Source organism: Typopeltis vanoorti, chromosome 19 (assembly GCF_054136105.1).
Source record: "Typopeltis vanoorti isolate ZY-2024b chromosome 19, IOZ_Tvanoo_1.0, whole genome shotgun sequence".
Classification (NCBI taxonomy): domain Eukaryota; kingdom Metazoa; phylum Arthropoda; class Arachnida; order Uropygi; family Thelyphonidae; genus Typopeltis; species Typopeltis vanoorti.
In genome coordinates this window covers 53,820,787-53,848,663 of record NC_143567.1, presented here as the reverse complement: position 1 = coordinate 53,848,663, position 27,877 = coordinate 53,820,787, and the positions used below count along the sequence as shown (strand labels likewise).

The following is a 27,877-nucleotide window of genomic DNA, read 5'->3' as shown; positions in this document are numbered from 1 at the left end:
ATTATATTCTTGTTAAATCCTTTACCCAGGTGTAAGCAAAAAACTTTGCAGTTTACTTGTAAAATATCTTCATGACTAGGTTACTTAGAGGTTGTTAACTTTACATTGATTGTCTCAGTATCTCACAATTCTCAGTTTCCCTTTCAGATGTATATGTATCCTGCTATGTATTATGGTTGCTACCCAGACTGGTTTCATCCTATATTGAGGTGGAAAGGTAGAGGGGTGTTCATCATAGGCCTAGAGTAATAAGTATAGATTTGCAAGAGAACCTGATAGTATTGGAGAAAGGACAGATAGATGAATAGTATGAGAGATAGAAAAAAATAGCTTTAGCTCTTTTGTATCATCATGTAGCCAAATGATATACTTTTTCCTTTTTCACCAGTCTCATGCAGCTAAACAATTATGCAATATTCACAGCTAGCTGTATTCATATTGCTGGTTTTCAAATCCATGTTTTTTCCTAACTTTCCATAAATGCTATTTTAACTTATTAATTATAAAAATCAAAATTCTCTTCTCATTGCTGACGGGCTGGGGATATTGCAAAAAAAGAACTTGTTCTATTGTAAAGTAATGGAATGCCCAGCATATTACATAATCTGTTCCAAGTACACAAGGCAAGAGAGCAGCCTGTAGAATGCATGTTCTACCATTCCCAATCTCTAACAGATATCACAGATTGGCTTTCTGATGTTGAAGTACTTCAAGCATTTACTGGAAGGTGGATTTCTTCAAAAGCAAGATTTCTCCTGTTAGGGTATACTTGGAACTTCAGTAAGTGAATAAACAATGTTATTGTTAGCACTCACTGTAGACGTTCATGGTAGAAGAGGTTAATAATTTCCTTAGACGAAGTTTTGCTGTTATTAATGGAAAGAACATCAGTGCCAGAATGCTGTAACAGTCTTAGAGTTAAGCACAGAATTCTGTTGTATCCAGGAACAATCTCAGCTCTTGAGTCATTGTAATCATTTATTCCAAATAGCAAGATATGAAACAATAGGTAGTACCAGAGAAGGTTTGCACATGTGTGATTGGTCTGCAATATTTTTACCAATTTTTGAAGCTGTATCACTTAAATAGCAGAATTTTAATACTGGAAGCCCAAAATCTCCATGCTTCTTTGATTGTTGAAGAAATTCCTTTTTAACTTCTTGATATCTGCTAAGCCAAACAAATTGTACAGGTGTACTATATGATTGTTTTACTTAACTTCTGTAATGTCTGCAATATTTATTATGTACAGCTGAGTAGGAAAGATTATAGTTTTAAATACTACGTCTTTAGAAGAAAAGGAAAGTGGCCCAATTTTCCAGTCTTCTAAGGTTTCAATGTTTTTGTATATAAATTATTGAACTGGTAATATTGGATACGTGGAGAAGGGAATTCCAAGTATGGCGAGAGATTCTCTCTCTTAGGGGTTATTTATTTTATTTAGCATATGGTTCACACATGAAAAGTTACATTATAATAATCTTTAATTTATATAATTGAAGGGTTAGTCTGTGTGCATCTACATGTGCATCTTAGGGGTTAGTCCAAAGGGAATACCTCCGAGATCACACTTTCCAAAAACTTTTAATTTTATCTTGTCAGCATTGGCAGTTAGTCCATTGATTTTGCTGAATTTTTCCAAAATACCAAAAAAGATGTATATGGAATCATTATACCTCAAAGTTTCTACTACATCATTGTCTATATAATAACTTTATTTTCTTTTATAGCTGAGGGAACTGTTATTTCCCCCCCTTCCCCAAAAAGTTCAAGAGCCAATGCAAAGAGCAATGGATTAAGAGGGCAACCTTGCTTGATTCTTTTTGAATTTTGACTGTAGCTGTATTCGCATAGGCTCCTTTGATGGTGGACAACAGCATTTTGCTCACACCAGTTTGCTGGAGGAAGTGGAACAGAAAAGGATGCTGGACATTATCAAATGATTTAGTAAGATCCACCAAGGGTACTGCCACTGGCTGCTTTTCACATTAACTAGGCAGAGTAAATCACAAGATGGCAAAAGCAGATCAAACTGCTTAGATGGGAACTTCATACACCTGTTTGCTTTTCATGATGCTGTCTCATTCCTACTTTGAGCCTGTTATTGATAATGTGGAAAAATATCTTATCAGTAGTAGGTAGAGAAATAAGTCTCCAGCTGTTGATTTTAGTATAATCTCTATTAGGTTTTGGAATGAGCACTGTATAGCTTGCTACAGATTCACTTGGTATGTGACCTATAGAGTGAAAAGAATTGAAGAGTATAACTAGAATGGTAATAATAAAATCACAGGCCTCACAGTAAAGTTCTATCCCTAGACTATCAGGTCCTGCAGATTTTCTTGTCTGGCATTCTTTATAGGCTGTGGCTATATATGACTATATTCTTCAGCTGCTGTAATGGGTCTGTCAAGCCCATCTTAGATGTGAACAGAAAAGGCATTAATGTTCCAAGAGTTACAGTCTTCAACAGATTTTTATAGTGTTTTTGAAAGAGGTCAAGGATGTTTTGTATGGCATACATATCTTCACTATCCACACAGATTTGGGTGATAGTCCTTTTTTTGCCAAAATGGGTAAACTGTGCATTGAAGAATACAGCTAAAGGGCTATCCACTAATTGCTGCTGGATTCTTATTTTAAAATTTCTTTCTTCTACTTGTTTCTGCCTTTCAAGTTCTGTCTCTATGTTGATGTTTCTAATAATGTTACTGCATTCTCTACCATTGCATCGGTGTGATATGAACCAGTTTCTCTTCTTACACAGGTCTTTCAACTTTTTCCTTTTGAGGAAAGCCTGTTCCTTTCCCCATTCAGTCATATTCTGTTTTACTGCTTTTCGAATTTACACCATGTATCTGAGTTCCAGGTAACATTATTCTAGTTTAAACAGAAGAAACAGTCTCGAGTTTGGTTGAAAAGATCAGTGAGAAATTTGGTGGAAGTCTCCATGGTCCAGAACTGATCTCTGTTTATTCCATGCAGTGGAATTTAGGCATGTATGACTGGATTATGATCTGACATGTTGATATCAAGATGTTTTATCTGAATCACTCTGTTTATAAAGGAAGAAGAGAGATAAATTCAATCAATATGGGAACCATTAACTTAATTCATGTACGCATAAGCCTAGAGATTAGGGTGTACTCCTCCATATGTCTGCTAGTTGAGTAATGTCAAGACATTTTTAACTGTGCATAACTGTTTATTCTAACTATAGTTAGACATCCTCCCCAACTAGGGTATAGAGCTTTTAAATTCACCAAGGTCTATGGAGGATATGCTCACTTATAAACTATAATTATCAAAATTTTAGCTTAGGCTTTCTCTTCTTTAACTATACTTTATAACTTTTGTTGCTTATCATTCTACCGTTTTGAATTTCCCAATGTCTTTTTAGTCTTTTTAGATAGTCCTCTTGACCACAGGCCTAAGGATCCTATTGAGACTATAGCTTGAAGGGAGAAGATGATAGGAAAGAGGATGCTTTTTTTTGGCATGAAGAAGTGGGAGTTATTATTCCTTCCTTTCAAGTTCTGTTTAATCATCTGTGGGGTTTAGGTTCTCTCTAGTGAAAGGTACCAGCCCTTTCCTAGTTTCTGTTCATCATGCAGTCTTAGTTACTGCAGGAGTCACTGAGGAATGTATTACTAACAAATTAAAACGATAATCCCTTTTGTGGCTGCATGGTGGAACAGGGGTTATTGTTTTAGTTTGTTAGTAATCCAGTTCTCAGTTACTTCTGGGTAATTATTATTATTATTGCATGCTCCAAGTGAAAAATTTAGTCCTCATGCCCTTGATAACCACACTCTCATCCAACTTCCAGGGATAACTTCTTGTTCAGCATTCCCCAGATCACTCACCATCTTGGTCACTTGCCTTTGGACTACTACAACTACTAACCCTCCTCCAACTCCTTGACTTCATCAACTTCCTGGAGTACAGTTTCCTTGATGTGGTACACAGTTTGTAATCTTTGTATCCCAAAAATGCATAAATTTACACTTTTCCACACTAAACTGACATCATTCAAATCATCCTTCAAGCTCTCTACATCACCCTATCCAACTTTGCATCATCAACAAACAACTGAATATCTCCTTTCAAATTATTTCCTATATCATTTATGTACAAATTAAACAGCAGTGGTCCAAGCACAGAGCCCTATAACACATCACTAGTCATCTGCCTTCTTCTGGAATCTGCTCCTCTCTACACTACCTCTATACTACTATTTCTGTCCATCAGCTACCATTTTATCCATATCACTAGTTTCATATCCGTCCCCATTTGTTGCAGTTTGCATAATACAATTCCATGTGGTATCATGTTAAACACCTTTGTAAAATCCAGGTTTCATCGTGTAACCATTCCCTTTATCCAACTCAGCTGTCACCCTATTATAAAAAAAAAGTTAATAGATTACTAAGGCATTACCTATCCTTCACACAGTCATGCTGCCCCTCACAGAATATCATATTCATATCTACCCATTCCTGAATTTTCTTTTTGACCAACTCCTGAGATACTAATTTGTCTATAATTTGCTACCACAGACTTTGATCTTCCTTTATGCAAAGGAATTATTTTGCGCACCTTCCACTTTCTTGGAACTTTTCCGGAGCTGAGACTCAAATTAAACAGTCCAATCCAAGGCATTGCCAGTTCCCCCGCAAATTCTCTTAAAATGAGAGTCGATGTCCCATCTAATCCCTTGTCATAGCATCTTCTGACTCTATAACAAGATCCAACGCTTTTGTACCCCAAGTTCCCTCTATCATATTCTGCTTCAAGTAATTATCTCTCTGTAAGTGTATAAATTCCATTTCCTTCCTGCCATGTGATCTTTACTCCTTCCAATCTGTCTTTTAAGTTAAAAGTGTCCCATGTCAGCCTGGTTGGCTGAGTGGTTAGCGTATCTGCTCTCCAACCAAAAGGCTGTGGGCATGGATGTTTGTGATTATCTGTGAAAATACTAGTGGTGGTGGTCAGCGGTAGAATGTATTACTGTGGAGACAGAGAGTTGTGGAGTAGGTGCCCTCCCTCGATGAGTCTTTCGACTCCCTGGAGGTGTCGTGTAATAATAATAATAATAATGATGATTACTTAACTTACACACATTGTACTAATCTGCTGATACATGTCTTCGACATCAGTCCTGGCACCCCCCCCCCCCCATCCTATACTAGCAACCAATTTTATATTGTGCCTTATTGGTCTCAATCTTACACCAGATTTACTTAAAAGAACTGTCATCTGCCAGACTGACTATTACTTTTGTTAGCTGCAATTCGTCAGCCATCATCAGCATTACTCCACCCCTGTCCTGTCTACTCTATCCTCCCTGAAAGTACTAAATCCAGACCATTCTATCCCTGTAACTATTCATCTGCTGTTAGCCAAGTCTCACTAATGCCTATGACTTTTGGTAAGGTTGCACTAACCAATGCAAATACTCTTTCGCTCTTATTCCTGATGCTTTTAGTATATAGAAAAATGTAGCATCCCTTCAGGCCCTCAACCACCTTTACATCCTGAATTGACTACCCCATTCGATATTGTTATCTGACAGACTAGATTCTACATTTTTTGATCATTCACACATTCATTTGCTTCATGGGTGCCTTCACACATATTTGTCTGCATCTGCTCTAAATGCTTTTGTTTTCCTGACTTTGCACTTCCACATTTTCAGTGAACAAAGCTGTCTCCAGATACCTAACTTGGAATCCATTTAAGTGCAGTCCATTAATATGCTGATGGACTGCATTTAATGGATCATCCATCAAACTCAAGCCATAGGTCCTGAAACTCTGCATTATTCTTTCTGCACAATCTGCATATTGATTTATTAACTATCATCATCCTCCTTCTCAGGTTGCCTCTATCATAGCACGGCAGCAGATTCACAAACTTCACCCTCACAATCTTCTTTTTCACTTCTTCCAACAACCCTTCCACATTCTCCCTCATACAATACTTCTCACCTTTCAGGTCATTAGTTTCAGTCAAAACAATCAATTTCTTCACCTTCCGTTTCTGCATTCTGACATTTACTAATATTATTAATTTTTACACCAGGGAAAAAGGGCAATCCAAACACTGTGAATGGACTTTGAAGTTCTGAGAGAACATTGTAAAGGTGGCGAACAGAACTCAGAATAGTGCTCTAATGACATTAATTAGCAGAGAAAAGATCATTGTTCCTTTGTATAAGGCTTTGATCAGACCACACACCTGAACTACTATAAGGTGAGCATGTGTATCTGGTGACATAGTTTTTGTGGTGATGTAAAAATCTTAGAAAGGGTGCAGAGGCAGGTAAATAAGTTAATTTCCATAAGTGTTGAAGATGGAGTGAAGAAGTATAAAGAGGAAAAGGAGAAGATATGATATGATTGAGAGGACCTTACTAGATAGATATTCGAGGGATTTTTCAAAAGATGGAAGGAATAAAAATTAGAGATAATCCCTGAAAGCTACATAAGGTATGTGTGAGAGTAAGGAGGTGACTGGATTGCTTTGCCGGAGTGCCATAAGTATTAGTAATGAATTTAAGATGTGGTGTGACAGTTATTGTAGCATTTAGGATACACCTGATATGATGATTCTTTTGATTCCATGAAGTGTTTTATAATAGATAATAATAATAATTTTATTGTGAACTTATGTGTTTTCTTATTTTAGGTATGAATGAAATCCTTTCTTTTAAGCTACTTTGTGTGGCAAAACAAATTTTAACTACAAAAAGAAGGTACAGCCATGGGCTCACCACTATCCCCCCAATCGCAAACTTCTACATGGAACCTTTGAGCAAAGGGCTCTTGATTCCACCACGCTATGACCGACCGTCTGGCTTAGATACGTTGACAACATGTTCGCGATCTGGCTGCACGGGCGACAAACGCTAAACACATTCCTTAGCCACCTGAACAAACAACACGAATGCATACAATTTACCATCGAGATCGAAAATCACTCGCTCCCATTCCTAGACACACTAGTCACACGTCTTCCTTCAGGCAGTCTATCCTTCATGGTCTACCGAAAACCTACAGACACACACACGGGCCAATACATACATGCTAATTCATACCACCACCCATCACAAAAATATGGAGTCATTAACACCCTTAAAAACAGAGCTACAACAATTTGCTCTAACCAACAAGTTCTGAAACAAGAACTAAAAATCATCAGCGACACATTCATAAATAATGGCTATAACAAAAATACTATTAATAAAATACTCCATAAAACAACAACAAAAACGAATCTAGATTACAGTAAAATCATAGTCATCCCATACATTAAAGGGTTATCAGAAAAAATCAACAGAATCCTACAACATTATAACCTTAATACCACCTTCAAGCCACCCACTAAACTTAAAACCATATTCAGCTCCTCTAAGGATCCTCTCCTCCCATTGGCACATCCTGGAGTCTATTGCATTCGCTGCAATAACTTACCGGTAAGTCTTGTAACTTACCGTACATTGGTGAAACAGGACGGACAATCCCTATACATAAGAAAGAACACATTAAATATAACCATTATGGTGAAGCAGGCCTCTCAGATGACGTGCTCAACACCTTACACCAAATCAACTGGAAAAGCACCCTCTCTTTACACCATACAAAAACCTGATATGAAAGGAAATTTAAGGAAGCCTGTGAAATCCTGATAAACCATCCAAATATCAACAACAAAGATGGCATGAAAATTCCAAGGATCTGGATGGCACACATTCAGCCTACCTAATATATGCGATCCAGCATAAGTCAGGACTCTAGCCAATCTTCAGCTAGTATTAGAAACCATTCCATACCAACTGGCTGGAATGTACATTTATAATCATGATGTTAATATATGTATATAGATAGATACATAAACTTGTTGTGCCCAATGTATTTCTACAAACAACAGATATCACTAATAATAGGACTCTAGCGTTGATGTATAATTAATTTTTATTTATTCATTTATTTATTTTTTTATTTTATTTTATTTTATTTATATATATTTTTTTCACCAGAGGTCAGGCCAACAATTGTTGTAGCAGTTGGTCAGTAACTTTAACAAACCAGTTTGATTGTAGTGTAGCTTGTTGTCTGTGTATAGTTGTATGCTCCAGAAGATGATCTTGACATAAAGGTCGAAACGTCGAATGTAGATTTTAGTTATATTAAACTAAAGTTTTTATTCAAACATGGTAGTTGTCTCCATAATTTTCAAAAATGTATATAAATTTTATCATCTTCCTTTTGTATGTTTAGCTCAACTTGTCATGGCCAAGTAACATAGCATCATAAAAAACCCAGTTCGTGCTATGATATGGGAGATAATCCTATCTGCACTCTCTGGCTAGTTTATCTATTACAAGATGAAAAACCCAAGTTGTCAGGAGAAGAAACACGGTCATCCTCTGTATGAGACCAGCCAAATCACCTTCAGTTGAAAAGCCATTATAATATTTCCATCCAGGGCAGATTCACACCCAATTCTTTCCAACCAAAGGTCATTGTTGTTCCTAAGCTGTTGAGGCTAGCATTTTTATTCTAAATATATAAATTTTGTATTCTACAATATTTTGCTTAATGAAGCAAAAATATATCCAAAATTCTAATATTTAGTTTAGTTAGAATATATTAACGCTTCTTTTCTGTATAGTGCCATATGATTTTTGCTTTTGGGTTAATCTGTGATATAATATCCAGAGGTAGTTTACCCATTTATAGACAAAATCCAAACATGGATTAAATTATCTAGATTGTGTGGAGGGACCTTTGGAGGACTGCATATTCACAGATTCCTCATAAGGCCACACTTCATATGTATTTTTCGGACCATAAGATGCACCTTTTTACTTAGAGAAATCGACTTAGAATTGAGGTGTGTCTTATGGTCCGAAGGTAGGTGATACCGGGTGTCTTGGACTCCCACATTTTTGATGCGAGCTAAACATATGTCTTTTGCTGCACATGTGGGAATTCCCGATTTATACAAAAACTTTACCAGCATCAATAGTAGTTAGTGGGTGAGCATATTCAGTTTTGAAGATGAGACTATTATTAAGTCTTTTAAAAAATGTGGCATAAGTAACACGATAGATGGTACTGAAGATGACTTAGTTTTTGAAGAGAGTGATAACAATAGTTCAGACAATAACACAAAAAGTGACAGTAATGAGATGAGTGAAGATGAACTGAATGATGCTGGTACAAGTTATGGTAATAATAAATGAAATTTAAGGTTTCTGAATATTTTTATATAATAATTTTTTTTTTCTAAAAATTGTTTCATAAATTTGGGACGTGTCATTCAATGTCCCTGCACTCACCACACTCTCAGGCAATGCATATCACCCACCACTCTGCATGCAAAAAATCTACTCCTCACCCTTTTTCTCACACCCACCTTATACAGCTTCCAAGGATGGCCTATCATTTTCTCCTTGTTTCCAGATATTCTATGAAAATTCTCATCCATGTTAATGTGGTAATTACCCCTTACAAACTTATATGTCTCGATCATGTCTCCCCTCTTCCTTCTATCCACTAGGCTCTGTAATTTCACATTCCAGAGACAGGAAACCAACTTAGTCGGTTGTCTCTGCACTCTCTCAAACATCTCATCATCCTTTTGAAAACCTGGTGACCAAATCTGTACACAGTAATCCATATCGCAACATTAAAAATCTATTAAAACTCTCAAAAGTTTTATTTATTTACAAAAAAAATTAATAATCCAAGAATGAGTTCTACAAATTAAACATCTCAACAGTTAAACGAACACTTTATTTTATTACATAGGTTGGCTGAGTGGTTAGCATATCCACTCTCCAGCCAAAAGGCTGGTGGGTTCAAATCCCACCATGGGAATGAATGTTTGTGATTGTCTCTGAAAGTGGTGGGTGGGTGGTAGATGGTGTTGGTGTAGTTGTGGTTCGTTGTAGGAGACAGCGAGTTGTAGAGTAGATGCCCACCCACAATGAGTTAAGTGGTACATAACTTAACGATTTATTTGGGATTGCTGGATAAGAAGTGGATATTTGGTTTCAGCATTGTTGTCTTTAGCTTCAATTGGTCTTCCAGCTGAAGCTAAAGCTGGAATTTACTGAGTGTTTATAATTTGTAATCTCAAGCTCATCTTAATTTGAACCATATGTGAAAACGTTGATTCACAACAGTAGATTGTGCCAAAACAAGACAGCACATGTCAAGCATTTTGATGCATGTTTAGATACTCAACAGCATTCTTCCATATTTCAATTGGATATATTTTTACTGTCAGATAGAGATTTCAGAATATTGTCTTCAGAAGTATTTATGTTTATCAACTTTATCTGAATCCAGATATACTACAACTTTGACAATGCATCATTTTATGTTTTTTTCTTCACATCACTATTTGGCTCACCTTTTCTCCCAAGTATATACAGGGTGTTCGGGATAAATTTGATAGTTTCGTAAGGAAAAAGAAAATCTTCTTTGTATCTATTAAATTTAATGAATTGACAAAAAAACATTACAGGCAGAGTTAATTACAATACTATCAACAAGATTTACTCAAAATAACCACCATTAGCATCGATCACAGCTTCAATTCTGCTTCGGAACCTCGAACAAGCTGATGCTACAGTCTCCCTGGGAAGGGCCGCAAAAACTGTTTTAATTTTATCCATTAACTGGGCTTTTGTATTACTGGAAGTGCGATTGGTGTCTTTTTCAACTGCGCCCCATACAAAATAATCCATGGGGTTAAGGTCTGGGGAGTTTGGAGGCCAAACATTTGGACTGGTGAAGTCGTAGAAATTTTCAGACAACCATTTTTGACTTTTCCCAGAGGTGTGGCAAGGGGCCGAATCCTGCTGCCATACATACGGCCTACCATTGGCTACCCTTGTTATCCAGGGCTTGACTACAGTTAGCAACTCCACGAACAAAGCCCGAATTCCAATGCCAGGGTTCTTCAACACCTGTTCCTGCAGATTTGCGAGGAATTCTGCTGTACGAACGCAATCAGATCGTCTGCTAGGGATCTTTCTTCTTGCTACATCCTCGTAGTCACCATTGCAAGTCTCTAGTTCATGCCTGATTGTTTTTACTGTATTCAGGGAGCATTGGGCAGCAGTCGTAATATCCTTATTTTGATGGCGGGCACGAATCATCATGATACAAGTTATTCTCTTCCATGATTCAGGTGGGTTCCAGCTATCCATCCTTTCTGACATCTTGTATATGAATGAAGAAGGGTCCAAACTTTTAAATGAAGAGAAGTGTGTGTTAATACATGTAACTTACGGAAAAATATAATTAATTATAAATATGTCAAATTTATCCCGAACACCCTGTATATGGTACTTTATAAGTTGCTTATGCAATTTCATTACTTTGTCCTGCATCATTACCTGAAATAATTTTTATTGCTGTTTTTTTTTTTGAACTTCATATTTATAAGTATAGATTTTCTTTGTTCTCCTTCCAATTTTGTATATTTGTGGACCTTACGTGTACCATAATGGTGATAAGCATTGTATCTTTTAACTGTTGAAATTACAGTATCACAAAGTAAACACACTGTTTTATCATTGACCTCAAACATGTAGTACTACAACTCCAATTCTTCATTAAATACTCTATTCTTCTCCTCCTTAACTGTTCTTTTCTTCATATTTGGGATATCAAATAAAATTTTAAAACATTAATAAATGAATTAAACAAAAATTTCTACTTGTTCAGCTTGTTACAAAACAATAATACATACATCCAGCACTGCAACATTATTATTATTATTATTATTCAGGTCTCCATGAAGTCAAAAGACTCATTGTTGGAGGTTCTTTCTAAGAAACACAAGTCTATCAAGACTCATCGAGGGAGGTCCCTCCTAGGAAACACAGTCTATCATACTACTCCTTAAATACATTGACTGTTCTCGCTCTCACCACTCTATCAGGCAATGCATTCCATGGTTCAACCACCCTCCATGCAAAGAAACCACTCCTCACCCACTTTTTCACAGTTTTGTTTCGCAACTTCCAGGTATGACCCTTGTCATCACTCCTTTCTGTTGTTCAACCAAGCGAAAGAACTCCTCAGTGTCAACCCTGTAACCACCTCTCAACAGTTTAAAAGTCTCAATCATATCACCTCTCCTTCTATCCACCAAACTCTGCAGTCCACACTCCCTCAGCCGATCCTCATAACTAACATTGTACAGTCCTGACACCATCTTTGTTATCTGCCTTTGTACCCTTTCCACAATTAATTTATCCCCTTCAAATCCTGGGGCCCAGATCTGAGAACAATAGTCTAAGTGCGGTCTGATCAGAGACTTATACAATGGAATGATAACCCTTTTATCTCTGCAGGTCAGTGTCCTTCTCATTATTGCAGCAATCCTCTGTGTTACCTTCACTACCTTTGCAATATGTCCCCTAAATTTCAGGTTTCTATCAATCATCAACCCCAGATCTCTTGTCTCCCCTACTTCCTCCAGTTTAACTCCTCCCACAGAGTATGCAGCATCCCATCAAAGTGTCCCAAACCTCAAGACCTTTCATTTTGCTGCATTAAACTGACACCCCCATTCATTTGCCCATCTATCTAGCTTATTCAAATCCTCTTGCAGGGCTACCGCATCTGCCCTATTACTAATAACCCTTCCCAGCTTTGCATCATCCGCAAACAACTGAATATCCCCTTGCAATCCACAGACAATGTCATTGATATAAAGGTTAAACAATATAGGTTCCAGTACTGAGCCCTGTGGAACCCCTCTTGTAACCTTCTGCCTCTTTGATATTGCTCCACCATACACAACTCTCTGATACCTATTGGACAGCCAATTCTGAATCCAGTTGACCAATCTGTCATCCACACCCATGTGCTGCAACTTGAATATCAGCTTATCATTTGACACCCTGTCAAATGCCTTTGCTAAGTCTAGGAAAATGGCAGTATATGCCTTTCCCCTCATCTAATGCTCTTGTTACTTTATTATAAAATGCTAGCATATTACTAAAACAAGAGCACCCTTCACAAATCCATGTTGACTCTCACAGATAGCATTACCCTCATCTGCCCAATGCTGTATCCTGTCCCTCACTACTTTCTCCAAGATCTTACTAACTACTGATGACACACAAACTGGCCTATAATTAGACACTTCCAGTCTGCTACCGCCCTTATGCAATGGCACTATCTTGCCTTCCTTCTATTCCATGGGCATATAGTAAAAGACATGTAAAACAAGCCTGTTTTTTATTTAAAATCAAGTTGACATTGTGCCAAGCACTTATAGTGGCCTCCTCTAGTGACAAATTAATATGATTTGATAATTCACTAACTGTTGAACAATGGATAAGGATGAAATGCCAACCATAGATCGATAATAGCAGTTGATTTTTTAACATTGTGCTTTAAAAATAATGCTTTTTGAATATAATTAATTAACATACATGCCATTGGAGAATGTATAATTTGTAAATGCTAAAAATACATAATTCAGAAAATATGCAAATAGGCTGCACTGAACACCTCAAAAAGGCTGGAAGTGGCCTAAAGTCCAGTCCACAGGTTTACCCATCCCTGATCAGAGACTAATGTAGTTTTCTTGAGGACATGTTTTCACTCAAATGAAAACAAAGTGTACAAAAAAAGTACTATTTTAGTGTACAAAAAAGTACTATCATTAATATAATATTAAGTTCAAACTTCTATTTTCTCATGACTAGGTATTATATAGGTGAAAACAAGAATAGGAGAATGTCTCTATGATAGTGTAGTAATAATTTATGCATTATATAAAATTCAATTTGTTGATATAATCAGAGAACAGAGCAGTTTATAATGAACTTGACATAATTTTATTTTTTCTAGGTTTATCAATGCATTTATTTACTATGGATTAGCTCTAAATACAAATGATCTAGCTGGTGATCCTTTTGTTAATTTTGCTGCATCTGGAGCAGTTGAATTTCTATCATACTTTTTCTGTTTCATTATCATCAGATATCTGGGTCGGAGAAGATCGATAATGGGAACTATGGTGACGGGAGGCATAGCATGCATATTAATTTTTTGGGTACCTGAGGGTAAGTAGCTATTGTTAAATCTTGAATAAAAGGTTTAATTTATTGTAAAAATATTTCATTCAGATTTAACAGGCAACAAAATTTCCGGAAGAATACTTGTATATAAGTGAAATTGTTAATGAAAAAACGAAGTAGTCTTTTAATTGTAAATTCTCCTATGTATTATACTGCTATGTGTCCTTGTAAAACCGACAAGGGTTGAAATTTAGTGAAAAATATGTTAGCATGAGAACGTTAGATTGACATATACAATGAGATAATCAGCTTATAGATATGACCCGAGGCAGTCACTTACTCGAAGTCTACGTTTTGCGTGAAAGTCCCCGTGGAGAACTCAGCGAGGAGAGAACAGTACTGAGCGCAAGAGATTTAGGTGTCGGGCAGAAAGGGTGACGTAGTAGGGAGAACAGCTCAGGAAGGATATATAGAGCTTGGCGATGCGAACTTGGGGCTTTTTGCTTTTTTCTTCCTTGGATTTTTTCTGTTCCAGTCTTTCCCGGACGAAATGATGAATATGTGAGCGCGGTCGAGAAGAACGATGTCCAGTGGCAGCTATGCAGCCAGATAGCAATCCAGTGTGAGCATAATCATCAGTACGGCGGAAAAGTCAGTGCAGACGGAAACAACATGCGGAACCACGTGGACCGACCGATCCCAGCAGAGCAGCTTTGCCCACATCGGAGAAGGCGATTCCTGATCGTATTTGCCAGTTTGTTCTGAAGCAAACCACAGGAGAAGGTAACAAGCCATGTGAATTTAATGAAAGATTGAGAGAGAGAAGACCAAAGAGATCCAGTTACTTGGTAATGTAGGAACTTTTTAATTCCTTGTATACTAGAAAGAGTTAGAAAACAATAATGTGTGGATATGCTCGGTGATTGGACTCACGTGAATTGAAACAGGACTTTAGAATCTAACCAACCTGTAAATTGTGTCATTTCTGAGGATGAGATATTGTACTAATGTATGTCATAGCCCAGTATATCTTGAAATTAAATAAGGTAAATGCTTATATAGGATTGTCAAATGTTGTAGGAAGAAGTCAGTAATTTAAATTAGTTGCAGATATTGTCTAATGTTGAGAAAGATTAGGAATATTAAGGTTATGTCTATTTAACCCATTTAACTTGTAGAAGAGATTTAGCTTAATTAAGTAACCCTTAGTAATTGTATATTGTATTAGTGCGATGAATAAACCGTTTTTTTGCCTGACAAAATTGCCTGATCTGAAATCGCAATGCACCACTCATTAAAATAGAACTTGAGCGAATCAATAGTCGGGGATAGCTACGACTGCAGTAAAGGAAAATTTATACATATAAAGTTTTGTAATTGGAAATATTAATTGCTTGATTGTCACTAAGTGTGTCATTCTGAGAATTAACTGCCTGGCAAAGAAGTTTCTCTTGTCTAAGAATTTGGATGGCACAACTTCAAGAAATAAATTTTTCCAAATGCTGATATGAAGTTAATTCCAGAATTGTAACAAAGAAGTTTGGCACTGGCCTGAGGCAATTTCTTTGTCTACCGAGTTTTGCACACACTAACAATTATAGTAGTGGCCACAAAGTATTTAGAAGTTAATTGGAATTGATAGAGATAGCAAGGTAGAAACAAGCTCGAGAAAACATATAAAGTATTAAATATAATCACTTAACTAGTACAATAAGTAAGGTTTGGCTATCTAACAATTTACAATAACTACGATAAAACATACAATACAGAACAATATATACATATAAAAAAATTAACACTATTACAGTTTAAATATATACTATGCTAACAAATTTATATAGCTCTTTTTATGGTATTTATGCCAAAAATATTAAATTTGCTGGTATAACATCTGTATTATGTATAAATAACTATTTAGTAAATCAATCCAAAGATTGATATTTGGATAATCAGAGTTGAGCAAAAGTTCTAGGATTCCATCATTTTTTTTTCTCTCTGTCTCCTGACAACACTAATCTAAAGATTCAGATTCAATTCATTTGGAGTACTAGGACTCATCATTCAGGTTTATGGAATCAAGACATGCCTTGATGTAACTGTAGCATTTAATACTCCTTATAGTTAAGTGAAATGATTTTCAGGCTTATAGTTCTGTTTTGGTGATGATGCTCTTTTTGAATTGCTCCTTACAACTCCAGGCCATATATTTTTGACATACTTTTTTAATCATTGTCCTGCATAAAAAAAGAGTCCTATAAGCACAAAAGTAGCATTGTTTTTAAATTCTCTTTGTCTGCCCAGAAGTAATTCATTTATTATTTTTATTATTATTATTATTATTATTATTATTAAGGGCGACTTCAGGGTGTCCTTAGACTCATCGAGGGAGGCCCTAAACATCATGTCCACACAACTATACGACATTCTCGCAGTATCTATCATACCTTGCCTTGAACTCACTCACCGTCATAGCACTCACAACAGACTCTGGCAGCTTATTCCACTCATTTATCACTCTAAAAGTAAAGAACCCAGCTCTAACACCCTTGCTAACCACATTCTTGCCCAGCTTCTATAGGTGACCCCTAGTTCTCCCACCACCAGTCTTGATCTCAAAAATATCCTCTGAATTAATCCTATAGAAACCTTTTAGCAATTTGAATGTCTCAATCATATCTCCCCTCTTCCGCCTATCAACCAATTTCTGCAACCCACAAATCTTCAACCTGTTCTCATATGGTTCATTCCATAGACCCGCCATCATCTTGGTCCCTCGCCTCTGGATCCTCTCCACCTCCTCCCCATCAAGAAGGAACCTAGGTGACCAAATCTGGGCACAGTAGTCAGGATGAGATCTTATCAAGGCTCGGTGCAGAGGTACAATAACTTGCTTGTCTCTGCTCGTCAAGGTATTTTTCAACAACCAAGTGAGTTGATGTGCTGATTTAGCTACTTTTGCAATGTGCCCCCTAAACTTCATCTCTCTATCCACCAACACTCCCAAGTCCCTGGCCTTATCAATCTCCTGGAGTACAATTCCATCGATGTGGTATACTGCTGCTAATCATTTCACCCCAAAATGCATAACCTTACATTTTGTCACATTAAATTGACATCCATTCTCCTTAGCCCAGAACTCCAATCTATCCAAGTCATCCTGCAAGATTTTGATATCCTCTGCAGTCACTATCGCCCTACCCAACTTTGCATCATCAGCGAACAAATTAACTGTTCCTCTTGGATCCTTCCCTATATCATTAATGAACAGATTAAACAGCAGTGGTCCAAGAACAGAACCCTGTGGCACACCACTAGTCATAGGCCGTCTTTTGGAACTCTACTCCTGAATAAACTACTCTTTGATATCTCTTCATCAACCACCCACCTATCCATCTCACCAACCCTATATCCATTCCCATATGTTGTAGTTTACGGATTAGAATTATGTGTGGTATCCTGTCAAAAGCCTTTGCCAGGTCCAGCAGTATCACTGTAAACCCATTATCCTTATCCAGTTCAGCCGTCACCTTGTTATAAAACTTGAGCAAGTTACTGAGGCCTGATCTACCCTTTACAAAGCCATGCTGTCCCCCGTACAGTATCTCATTTTCATCAATCCATTCCTGTATTTTTCCCTTGACTACTTTCTCCAAGACCTTGACAATGACTCCTGATATGCTGATCGGTCAGTAATTTGCAACCGTAGTCTTGGATCCTCCTTTATGCAGTGAAACTATTTTCGCCTCTTTCCACACCTTCAGTACTAAACCAGACCTGAAACTAAGATTAAACAACATGGTCAAGGGCACTGATAATTCCTTAGCCACTTCACGCAAGACCCGTGCCGGTATACCATCCAATCCCACAGATGTATTCACATTAAGGTTCTGTAATAGACTATTCACCTCCACTTCATTCATCATAATTCCCGTATAAAGTAATGGTTCCTTCATTTTTTCAATGAAGTATAAATAAAGTATAATAAAGTGAAGTATAATAAAATGAAGTATAATAAAGTGCTCACTCAGTAACTCCACTATATCGACTGATTCAGTGACCTCCTTACCATCGTCATTCCTTAAAATCATTTTACCGTGTACAGTTTTTTCTTGCTTGCAGCATATTGAAAGAACTGTTTGGGATTCTCTTTAGCTTGCATAGCTAGTTTCCTTTCATAATCCGCTTTTGCTTTTTTTACCACACTCGTTACCCTTCTGGCCTGCATTTTATACCGTTCATGTGCCTGCAGGTCATCCCTTTCTTTAAATTACCTCCACAGTTGTTTCTTTTTTAGCAGCTCAAGCTTAATGGTGTTATTCATCCATTTAACTCCTATTTGTTTTACTATTCAGACCCTAGGTATACAATCAGCCATAACCTCCTATAAATGCTCTTGACCACTTGCCATGCTCTATCGACATCCAGCCCTTGCAGTTGTACATGCCATGGCACTGATCCAAGCAATCTCCTAAGCTTGTCATACTTGCCAGCACAGTAATTCCACATATACCTTGTCTTAATCAAAAATTCCACACCTTTAGCCACCTCCCAGGTCAAGACCTTATGATCACTCTCACCAATAAGTGGCAACATGGTCATATTCATTACAGTCAAATTCTGAGATGCTATTACCAGGTCAAGCACTCTCAAACACCTAGTATTTTCAATTACATGCTGCCTCAGATAGTTATCCCTTGATAATTGAATAAAATCCATTTCCTTCCTGACATGTGTCCTCTCCTTCTTCCAATCAATGTTACCATAGTTGAAATCCCCTATAATAATTACCCTCCTTCCACTCATTTCATCAATTTGTTTATGCATACCATCTCCACCATCTATTCCATCACCTGGTCTATAGCAGCACCCAACTGTATATATTTTATTCTGCCTGTCTCAATCTCACACCAAATAGCCTCAAATGAGCTCTTTTCGCTATCCTGCGATACCATTCAATTCTCCTTGGCTGCAGTTCATCAGCTATCATCAATAACACCCCTCCCCCCATTTTATTCTCTCTGTCCCTCCTAAACACACTATAACCTACACATTCTATCCCACTAACTATATCATCTTCCGTCAGCCATGTTTCACTAATGCCAATAACCTGTGGCCAGGAAGAGCCAATCAAGGCCAAAAATTCTTCCTTCTTGTTCCTAATACTCCCGGCATTAGTATACACGAAATGCAGTGATCCCTTTGTCCCACCCTTATCTTGATGCGTTATTCTAAATATCCCATTCCCATTTTTTGTCCTTAGTACTGGCTCGGGTACATTATATACATTCTTACGCTCAACTGTCTTACTGATGTCCGCATATCCACTCTCCCCCCCCCCCCTCCTTGGTAGTTCTAGTTTCCCTGGTTCTGCACATCCATTTTCACTTCATTCAGCAACACTTTTTCCAGTCTCTGCACACCAAATCCATTCAAATGCAGGCCATCCATCTTGTATAAATCCTTTTGCCCATCAAACTCATTCCGCACGTCCACGTCAAACTCATTCCACACCGTCTGCATAACCTGCGCATAATGTCATTTGCGATTATGGCCCTCCTTCTAAACTCCTCTCTGTCATACCACGGCAACAGACTCACCATTCTAACTCTGCCACTCTTTTCTTTCGCTACCTTTAACAATACTTTCAAGTCCTCTCTCATTTGGTTTTAATTAAATTCCACATATGTTCTAATGTTAAAATTACTATATCTTTATTACTTCTATCAGTTCTGATAGAAATAATAAAGGTATTTTCAAGTCTCTTTCATGTGTATTGTCTGCATGAGAAGTATGGAAGACTTCATATTGCTATTATGAAACAAAACTACTTTTAAGTTGATTTTGAAAACCGCAAACAAGTGCTAATCTCTTAGCTAATGAACTTTATTCATTTCTCTAAAAAAGCTATACCACAGAATAAGAAATTATTATCATTATTATTATTATTATTATTATTATTGCACCCTCCATGGAGTCGGCAGACTCATCGTAAGAGGTTCATTCAACTGACAACATATTTATCATACCAACTCTTAAAAATCCTTAACACTTCATGCATTAACAACACATTCTGGTAATGCATTCCATTCACTGACACTTCTCCATGTAAAAAATCTACTCCTCATACCCTCTCTTCACCACACTCTTGCATAACTTCCAGGAACGGTCTCTCGTTTTTGCCCTCCCTCCTTCTATTCTTTTTATAATCTCATCTGGATTAATCCGATAAAATCCTCTCACTAATTTAAATGTCTTTATCATGTCACCTTTTTTCCTCCTATTCACTACACTCTGCAATCCACATTTCTTCAATCTCTCTCCATAGCAGTCCAAAGTCCTGATATTGTCTTAGTTACTCGTCTCTGGATCCTCTCCAATGTCTCCACATCACACTGAAAACCAGGTGACCAGATCTGAGCACAATAGTCCAAGTGTGGTCTAACCAGTGCCTTCTACAGTGGCACAACCACTTCCTTATCCTTGCATGTTAGAGTACTTCTTATCATAGCAACACTATGATGTGCAACACTAGCAATATGTCCTCTGAACTTCAGTCTACTGTCAACCATCACTCCCAAATCTCTAATCTCATCCATCTCCTGCAGTATGGCACCATCAATATAGTACATAGCCTTATATTTCTGTACTCCAAAATGCAACACCTTGCACTTATTAAAACTATGACCTCTTTTGTCCAAGTCAAAAGTCTGTTGAAATCTTCCTGAACGGAATTAACATCAGCACCGCTACTTATAATTCTACGCAACATTGCATCATCAACAAACAAGTGAAGATCCTCAGTCAGTCCACATGATATATCGTTTATAAACAAGTTAAACAGCAGGGGTGTAAGAACAGATCCTGGGGCATGCCACTCGTTACCCTTCTTTTTTGAGACACTGCTCCATCATACACAACCTGCTGGTATTGTTCAGAGAGCCATGCTCCGATCCATGTAGTTATACAGACTGGTCTATAAGTGGAAACTTCTGTCCAAGAACCATGCTTGTGGTTCTTCTTTCCACTCCTAAGGAACCCTACCCACAGAAAGACATTCATTAAATAACCAGGTCAAGGGCACAGCCAACTGTGATGCACATTTTTTAAGAATACGTGGTGATATATCATCCATTTCCACAGCCTTATCAACATCTAACCCAATACAACACCTGACAGAGTGAAATAATCTCTGATTCTTTCACTTCCAATTCTCCTAATACTTGCCTCCCTTCTATAAATTGTGCTGCATCATTTACACCAGTATGATACACGCTGATAAAATGCTCGTTCAATAACTCCACTATATCCTTTGAAACTGTTATTCTACTGCCGTGACTATCCACCAGTGTCAACCTGCCATAATTTTTCTTCCTCTTGCTTGCCATATAGCAGAAATATTCCCTTGGGTTAACCTTGGCCTGAGCAGCCAATCTCCTCTCATATTGCACTTTTTTTTTTTTTTTTTTTTTTTTTCCTTACCATGCTCATCACCTTTCTAGCCTGCACTTTATACTCTTCATGGATTCGATCACCACCAACTGTCTTGTATCTCTTCCATAGCATTTTCATTTCCAGGACAGCTTGTTTGATTTCACTATTCATCCATTTCACTCCTACTCTATTTACTCACTTAACCCTTGGTATTCAATTATACATTACTTGTGTCAGATACATTGCCTTGTGAATTTCCATGCACTGTCAACATCTTTGCTGTTCAGCTCATCTATCCAACATACTGATGCTAACTGACTAGAGTGCTTCCTATAATCACTTGCTTTATACATTCCCTGGCCTATAACAGCATTCTATCAGATATACTAGCGCCTGTTAATATCAACTTCACACCACACTATTTCTACAAACAAAATTATTTATTCCTGTTGAAGATGAGATCCAAGCAGTTTAGATAAACTAAATTATTAATAAATAAATAAACTCAATCAGTGAAACCATTTCTTCTCCCTTATTTCTGATACTTCTGGAATTTGTAAATGTGTTTGCACAGCAGTTCATTTTTAGGTCTAAAACCAGTCCTATCCAAGCCACTTGTTGGTTGTGATTTCCTCACCACATTTCCTTGCCCAATCACCTTTATTACCACTTACTACATACATAATATGTATATATATCTTATTATTATTATTCCTTCCCTCTTCCTTTACCTTGTAGTGTCGAGGATTTTCTACATTTAACTGTTACCATATCTCGAGGATAAGGTGGTTAGCCCTTTGCCTCCTGGTATGTCCTATGTCTGTAGATGTGTGTATTCACAGGCTGGTTTCCCTGTTCTCGGGGATGAAAAAACCCAACTTTCCTAGTGTAAAAATCCCCTACCTCCACATGAGACTGGCTAACTCACCTTTAGTTGAAAGAGACCAGTTTTTTTCCCTACCAAAGGACTTTGTCTATACTGACTGACCTATGGAGACTAAAGTATATATATATATATATATATATAGATAGATAGATAGATAGATAGATAGATTCAGAAATGAGCTGTTATGTCCATATATGAATGCTAGAAGTATCAGAAAAAAGGAAAATGAGATGATAAATTGATTGAGATGGGTCACCCAAATATTGTTGGAATAAGTGAGACATGGTTGGATGAAAATGACATCCTGATAGGAATAGAGATGGAAGGGTATGATGTTTATTGTGAAGACAGAAAGAGTAAAAAGGGAGGTGGAGTGCTATTGATGATAGAAAAGGAGTTATGCCCATACAAGGTAGAGATGAAAGAGGCAAATAGTGGAAGTGGTTTTGAGGCAGTATAGTGTGAGATAGAGGTGAATGAAACAGTCAGATGTTGATATAGATATGGCAACATGGAGGGGTGACTGAGTTGGTAATGGTAGCAAAAGTGCAGTATGAACAGCAGTTAGCTAACGAAGCAAAAAAAAAAAACCCTAGGGGGAGTTCTTTCAATATGTAGCAAGCAAAAAAAAAAAAAAAAGAAAAAAAAAAGAGTGATTATGATAGGATGACATTGATTGGAGAAAATGGTATAAGGATAACTGCTGCAGAGGATATAGTTGAGATAGTTAATGAGCAGTTCATAAAAGGCTTTCATTCTTGTGAATTTGACTTCATGGAGAGTTTGAGAGAGTGGATGATAAGTAGGAGGAGAGACTGACTATGAATGAGCAAGAGGTATATGTGCAATTGAGTGAACCAGATGTAATAAGGTTGTGGGAGTTGATATATTATCACGTATTTTAAAGGAATGTGTCAGGAAGTTGACATTTGCTTTGAAATATTTGTTTAATATGACTCTTACAATTGGGTCAAGTTCCAAAGGAGTGGAAGGAAGGCAGGCAAGATTGTACTGCTTCATAAGGGAGGTGACAGAACTCAAGCATCAAATTATGGGCCGATCTGCATCAGGTGTTGTGGTTAAAGTGTTGGAGAGATTAGTGAGAACCAGAATCAGGTCAAAAATGGTGGTATTATTTTTGATGGACAGCACAAATTTTCTAAAGGGTGGTTACATGGTCATGTTTTAGTAATCTATTTACTTATTACAATAGGGTGACACCTGCATTGGATGAGAGAAATGGATACACAGTAGTTTACTTTGATGTTGCAAAAGCTTTTGATAGATTAACATGTGATAGGTTGATAGTCAAACTGGAGTGGATGGAACTGATGAATATTAGAATTATATATCCAATGTTATATCTCTTATGATGTCCAATGTTACATGGACATCATCAGGGAGATAGACCATTAACTACATTCAAAATATGAATCAAGATAACGAGTCATAAATCATGTGTATGTTACCCCGTGTCTCAGTTGCAGCTGAAGTATATGATATTACGCTGTTATTAGAGTTCAAAAAAACAATTATAGTAAGTTGTGTAGATTAAAAAAATTAATAATTATTAATTAAAAAACTTATGAACAATTAATAGTGATCACTTCCCAAAATTTGGATATTGGCTTACATTCTGATTGATTTAGATTCGGATGATTTCTTAGCATTTCACATGTTTCAAGGAAAAGACAATTTGATCAATAGTTTTCAAAATGATGAAGAGAATTTGGAAAGGATCCAGAGGCAATTAACTAAGGTATTTTCTGGTCTCTGGAATGTTGAGTATGAAGAAAGGTTAAAAAGATTGAATTTGAACTTGCTGGAGAATCATCCAAACCTGAACCAATCAGACTGTATGCCAATATCCAAGTTTTGTTAAGTGATCACTATTAATTGCTCATAATTTTTTTTTAATTTTTGAAATTAATAATTATTTTAAATATTTTTTTTTACAATAAGCAACTTACTACAATTGTTTTCCTTTGAACTCCAATAGTGTAATATCATATACTTGAGCTGCAACCAAGACATGAGCTAATGTCATATATGCATGATTTCTGACTGATTATTTTGATTTGCCTTGATGATATCCATGTAACATTGGATGAAATATACTGGAGTTTTTGAATAAATTATATATAATTTTTGCTACATGTGTAAGCTGTGAAACTTACTTTAATAATTTGGAGTAAAGTGGATGACAAACAATATTAAACAGGAATTGCATGCGAAAAAGAAGCTATGGAAGAGGTATAAGGAGACAGGTGAAGAGAAGATGCATGAAGAATATAAGACACAGGTCAGAAGAGTGACTAGTATGGTAAGGAAGGCAAAACTGGAATATGAGAGGACAGTGGCTCTAAGATCCAAAGAAAATCCTAGGGAATTTGTTAGTTATGTGGCCAGTAGGAGGAGAAATGACTAGAAGAATGATATTGTGGGATAAAAATGGGAATAAAGTGACTGATGCAGAGGACACAGTGGAATTGTTCAATGAACACTTTATTTGAGTATTTCATCCTGGAGGAGTCACTTTTAATACTAGAGGGATAGGGCAGGTTCCAGGTTTAGAGGTGCAGGAGAGGAGAGGGTGTTTCATATACTGAGTACTCTGGATGTCAGTAAAGCTGTGGGACTGGATGGTATTTCACCACTAGTTTTGAGAGAATGTGCTAGGCAACTGACAGTGCCTTTGACCTGGCTTTTCAAAGAAAGTCTGGCTGTGGGAAAGGTGCCCATGGAATGGAAGGAAGGTAAGATAGTGCTATTGCATAAGGGCGGTAGCAGACTGGAAGTGTCTAATTATAGGCCAGTTTGTGTGTCATCAGTAGTTGTTAAGATCTTGGAGAAAGTAGTGAGGGACTGTATACAACATTGGGCAGATGAGAGTAATGTTATCTGTCAGAGTCAGCATGGATTTGTAAAGGCATTTGTCAGGGTGCCACATGATAAGCTGATATTTAAGTTAGAGCACATGGGTCTGGATGTCAGATTAGTCAACTGGATTCAGAATTGGCTGTCCGATAGGTATCAGAGAGTTGTGTATGGTGGGGCAGTTTCAAGGAAGCAGAGGGTTACAAGTGGGGTCCCACGGGGCTCAGTACTGGGACCTATATTGTTTAACCTTTATATCAGTGACATTGTCAGTGGATTGCAAGGGGATATTCAGTTGTTTGTGGATGATGCGAAGCTGGGAAGGATTATTAGTAATAGTGCAGATGTGGTGGCCCTGCAGGAGGATTTGAATGAGCTGGATAAATGGGCGGATGAGTGGGGGTTTCAGTTTAATGCAGCAAAATGTAAGGTCTTGAGGTTTGGGAAATATCGATGGGACGCTGCATACTCTATAGGAGGAGTTATACTGGAGGAAGTAGGGGAGAAAAGAGATCTGGGCTTGATGATTGATAGAAACCTGGAATTTAGGGGATATATTGCAAAGGTGGTGAAGGTAACACAGAGGATTGCTGCAATAATGAGAAGGACACTGACCTGCAGAGATAAAAGGGTTTTCATTCCTTTGTATAAGACTCTGATCAGACCACACTTTGGCTATTGTTCTCAGATTTGGTCCCCAGGATTTGAAGGGGATAAATTAACTGTGGAAAGGGTACAAAGGTGGATAACAAAGATGGTTTCAGGACTGTACAATGTTAAAAGTTTATTTTTCACTAGGTTAGAATATAATAAATTTAGTTTAATCCTTTATCCCAGTGAGAGCAAACAAAGTTTGCGCCTGAAAATATCTTCAGGACTGAATATAGTGTGTTATTATCTTACCTTGGTAAGTAGTACAACACCAGGCAACTCATAGCAAAGGTGGAGCAAGCTACCAACACCCCTATCCCAGTATCTCCCATAATGCAAAACACATCTCCTTGTGGATATGTATACTGTTATGCATTAAGGGATTGGCCACTACCCAGACTAGTTTCGACCTTTATTGAGGTCTCTTCAGTGGGAGCCAGGCCCAGAGTTGGAGATACCAGGCAGAAGCAGTAGCAAGATCATCTGTACCTATAGGAGTTGCCAAAAGGTTTGCCAACTTTATTATTATATTCTAACCTAGTGAAAAATAAACTTTCAACATCTTTCTCTAAATCCAGAGTAATTTAATAAAAAAAGGTGGCAAACCTTTTGGCAACTCCTATAGGTAAAGATGACCTTGCTACTGCTTCTGCCTGGTATCTCCAACTCTGGGCCTGGCTCCCACTGAAGAGACCTCAATAAAGGTCGAAACTAGTCTGGGTAGTGGCCAATCCCTTAATGCATAACAGTATACATATCCACAAGGAGATGTGTTTTGCATTATGGGAGATACTGGGATAGGAGTGTTGGTAGCTTTCTCCACCTTTGCTACGAGTTGCCTGGTGTTGTACTACTTACCAAGGTAAGATAGTACAACACTATATTCAGTCCTGAAGATATTTTCAGGCACAAACTTTGTTTGCTCTCACTGGGATAAAGGATTAAACTAAATTTATTATGTACAATGTTAGTTATGAGTATCGGCTGAGGGAATGTGGACTGCAGAGTTTGGGGAATAGAAGAAAGAGAGGTGATATGATTGAAACTTTTAAACTGTTGAAAGGTGGTTACAGGGTTGACACTGGGGAGTTCTTTCACTTGTTTGAACAGAGGGAAGGAGTGATGACAAGAGGCCATCCCTGGAAGTTATGAAAGGAAACCGTGAGCAAGAGGGTGAGGAGTGGTTTTGTTTGCATGGAGGGTAGTTGAACGATAGAATGCATTGCCTGATGGAGTGCTGAGAGTGAGAACGATCAATGAGTTTAAGGAGTGGTATAATAGACTTTGTGTTTCTCAGGGGGGGGGGGCTCCCCTTGATGAGTCGATGGACTTTGTGTTTCTTAGGAAGGACCTCCCACGATGAGTCTTTTGACTCCATGGAGGCCTGGATAATAATAATAAAAAAAATATAAAAAGATTAGTGCATTTGACTGGAGATAGACTATCTGGTAGATATTATTATCTGGTAGTCAAAATCTTCCCACAATGGAGTCAAAAGACTCATTGTGGGAAGTCCTTCCTAAGAAACACAGTCTATCAAGAGTCATCGAGGGGAGGTTTCTCCCCTGACAAAGTCTATCATGCCACTCCTTAAACTCATTGACTGTTCTCGCTCTCACCACTCCATCAGGCAATGCATTCCATGGTTCAACCACTCTCCATGAAAAGAAACCACTCCTCACCCTCTTGCAAACAGTTTCCTTTCGTAACTTCCAGGGATGGCTCCTTGTCATCACTTCTCCCTGCTGTTCAATGAAGTGAAAGAACTCCCCAGTGTCAACCCTGTAACCACCTCTCAACAGTTTAAAAGTCTCAATCATATCACCTCTCCTTCTTCTATCCACCAAACTCTGCAGTCCATATTCCCTCAGCTGATCCTCAACTAACATGGTACAGTACTGAAACCATCTTTGTTATCTGCCTTTGTACTGTTTCCACAGTTAATTTATCCCCTTCAAATCCTGGGGACCAAA

At 37.6% G+C, this 27,877-nt stretch overlaps 1 protein-coding gene across 1 annotated transcript in view; it reads left to right on the top strand.

Annotated features, from left to right (window-relative positions):
• LOC150096125 (organic cation transporter protein-like) overlaps positions 1 to 27,877 on the top strand; it is a 127,949-nt gene that overhangs the window by 81,394 nt on the left and 18,678 nt on the right. Inside the window, exon 8 of the mRNA XM_090408946.1 lies at positions 13,890 to 14,104. Coding sequence (XP_090265072.1) covers positions 13,890 to 14,104 — 215 coding nt within the window. The remainder of the gene's footprint in view (positions 1 to 13,889; positions 14,105 to 27,877) is intronic.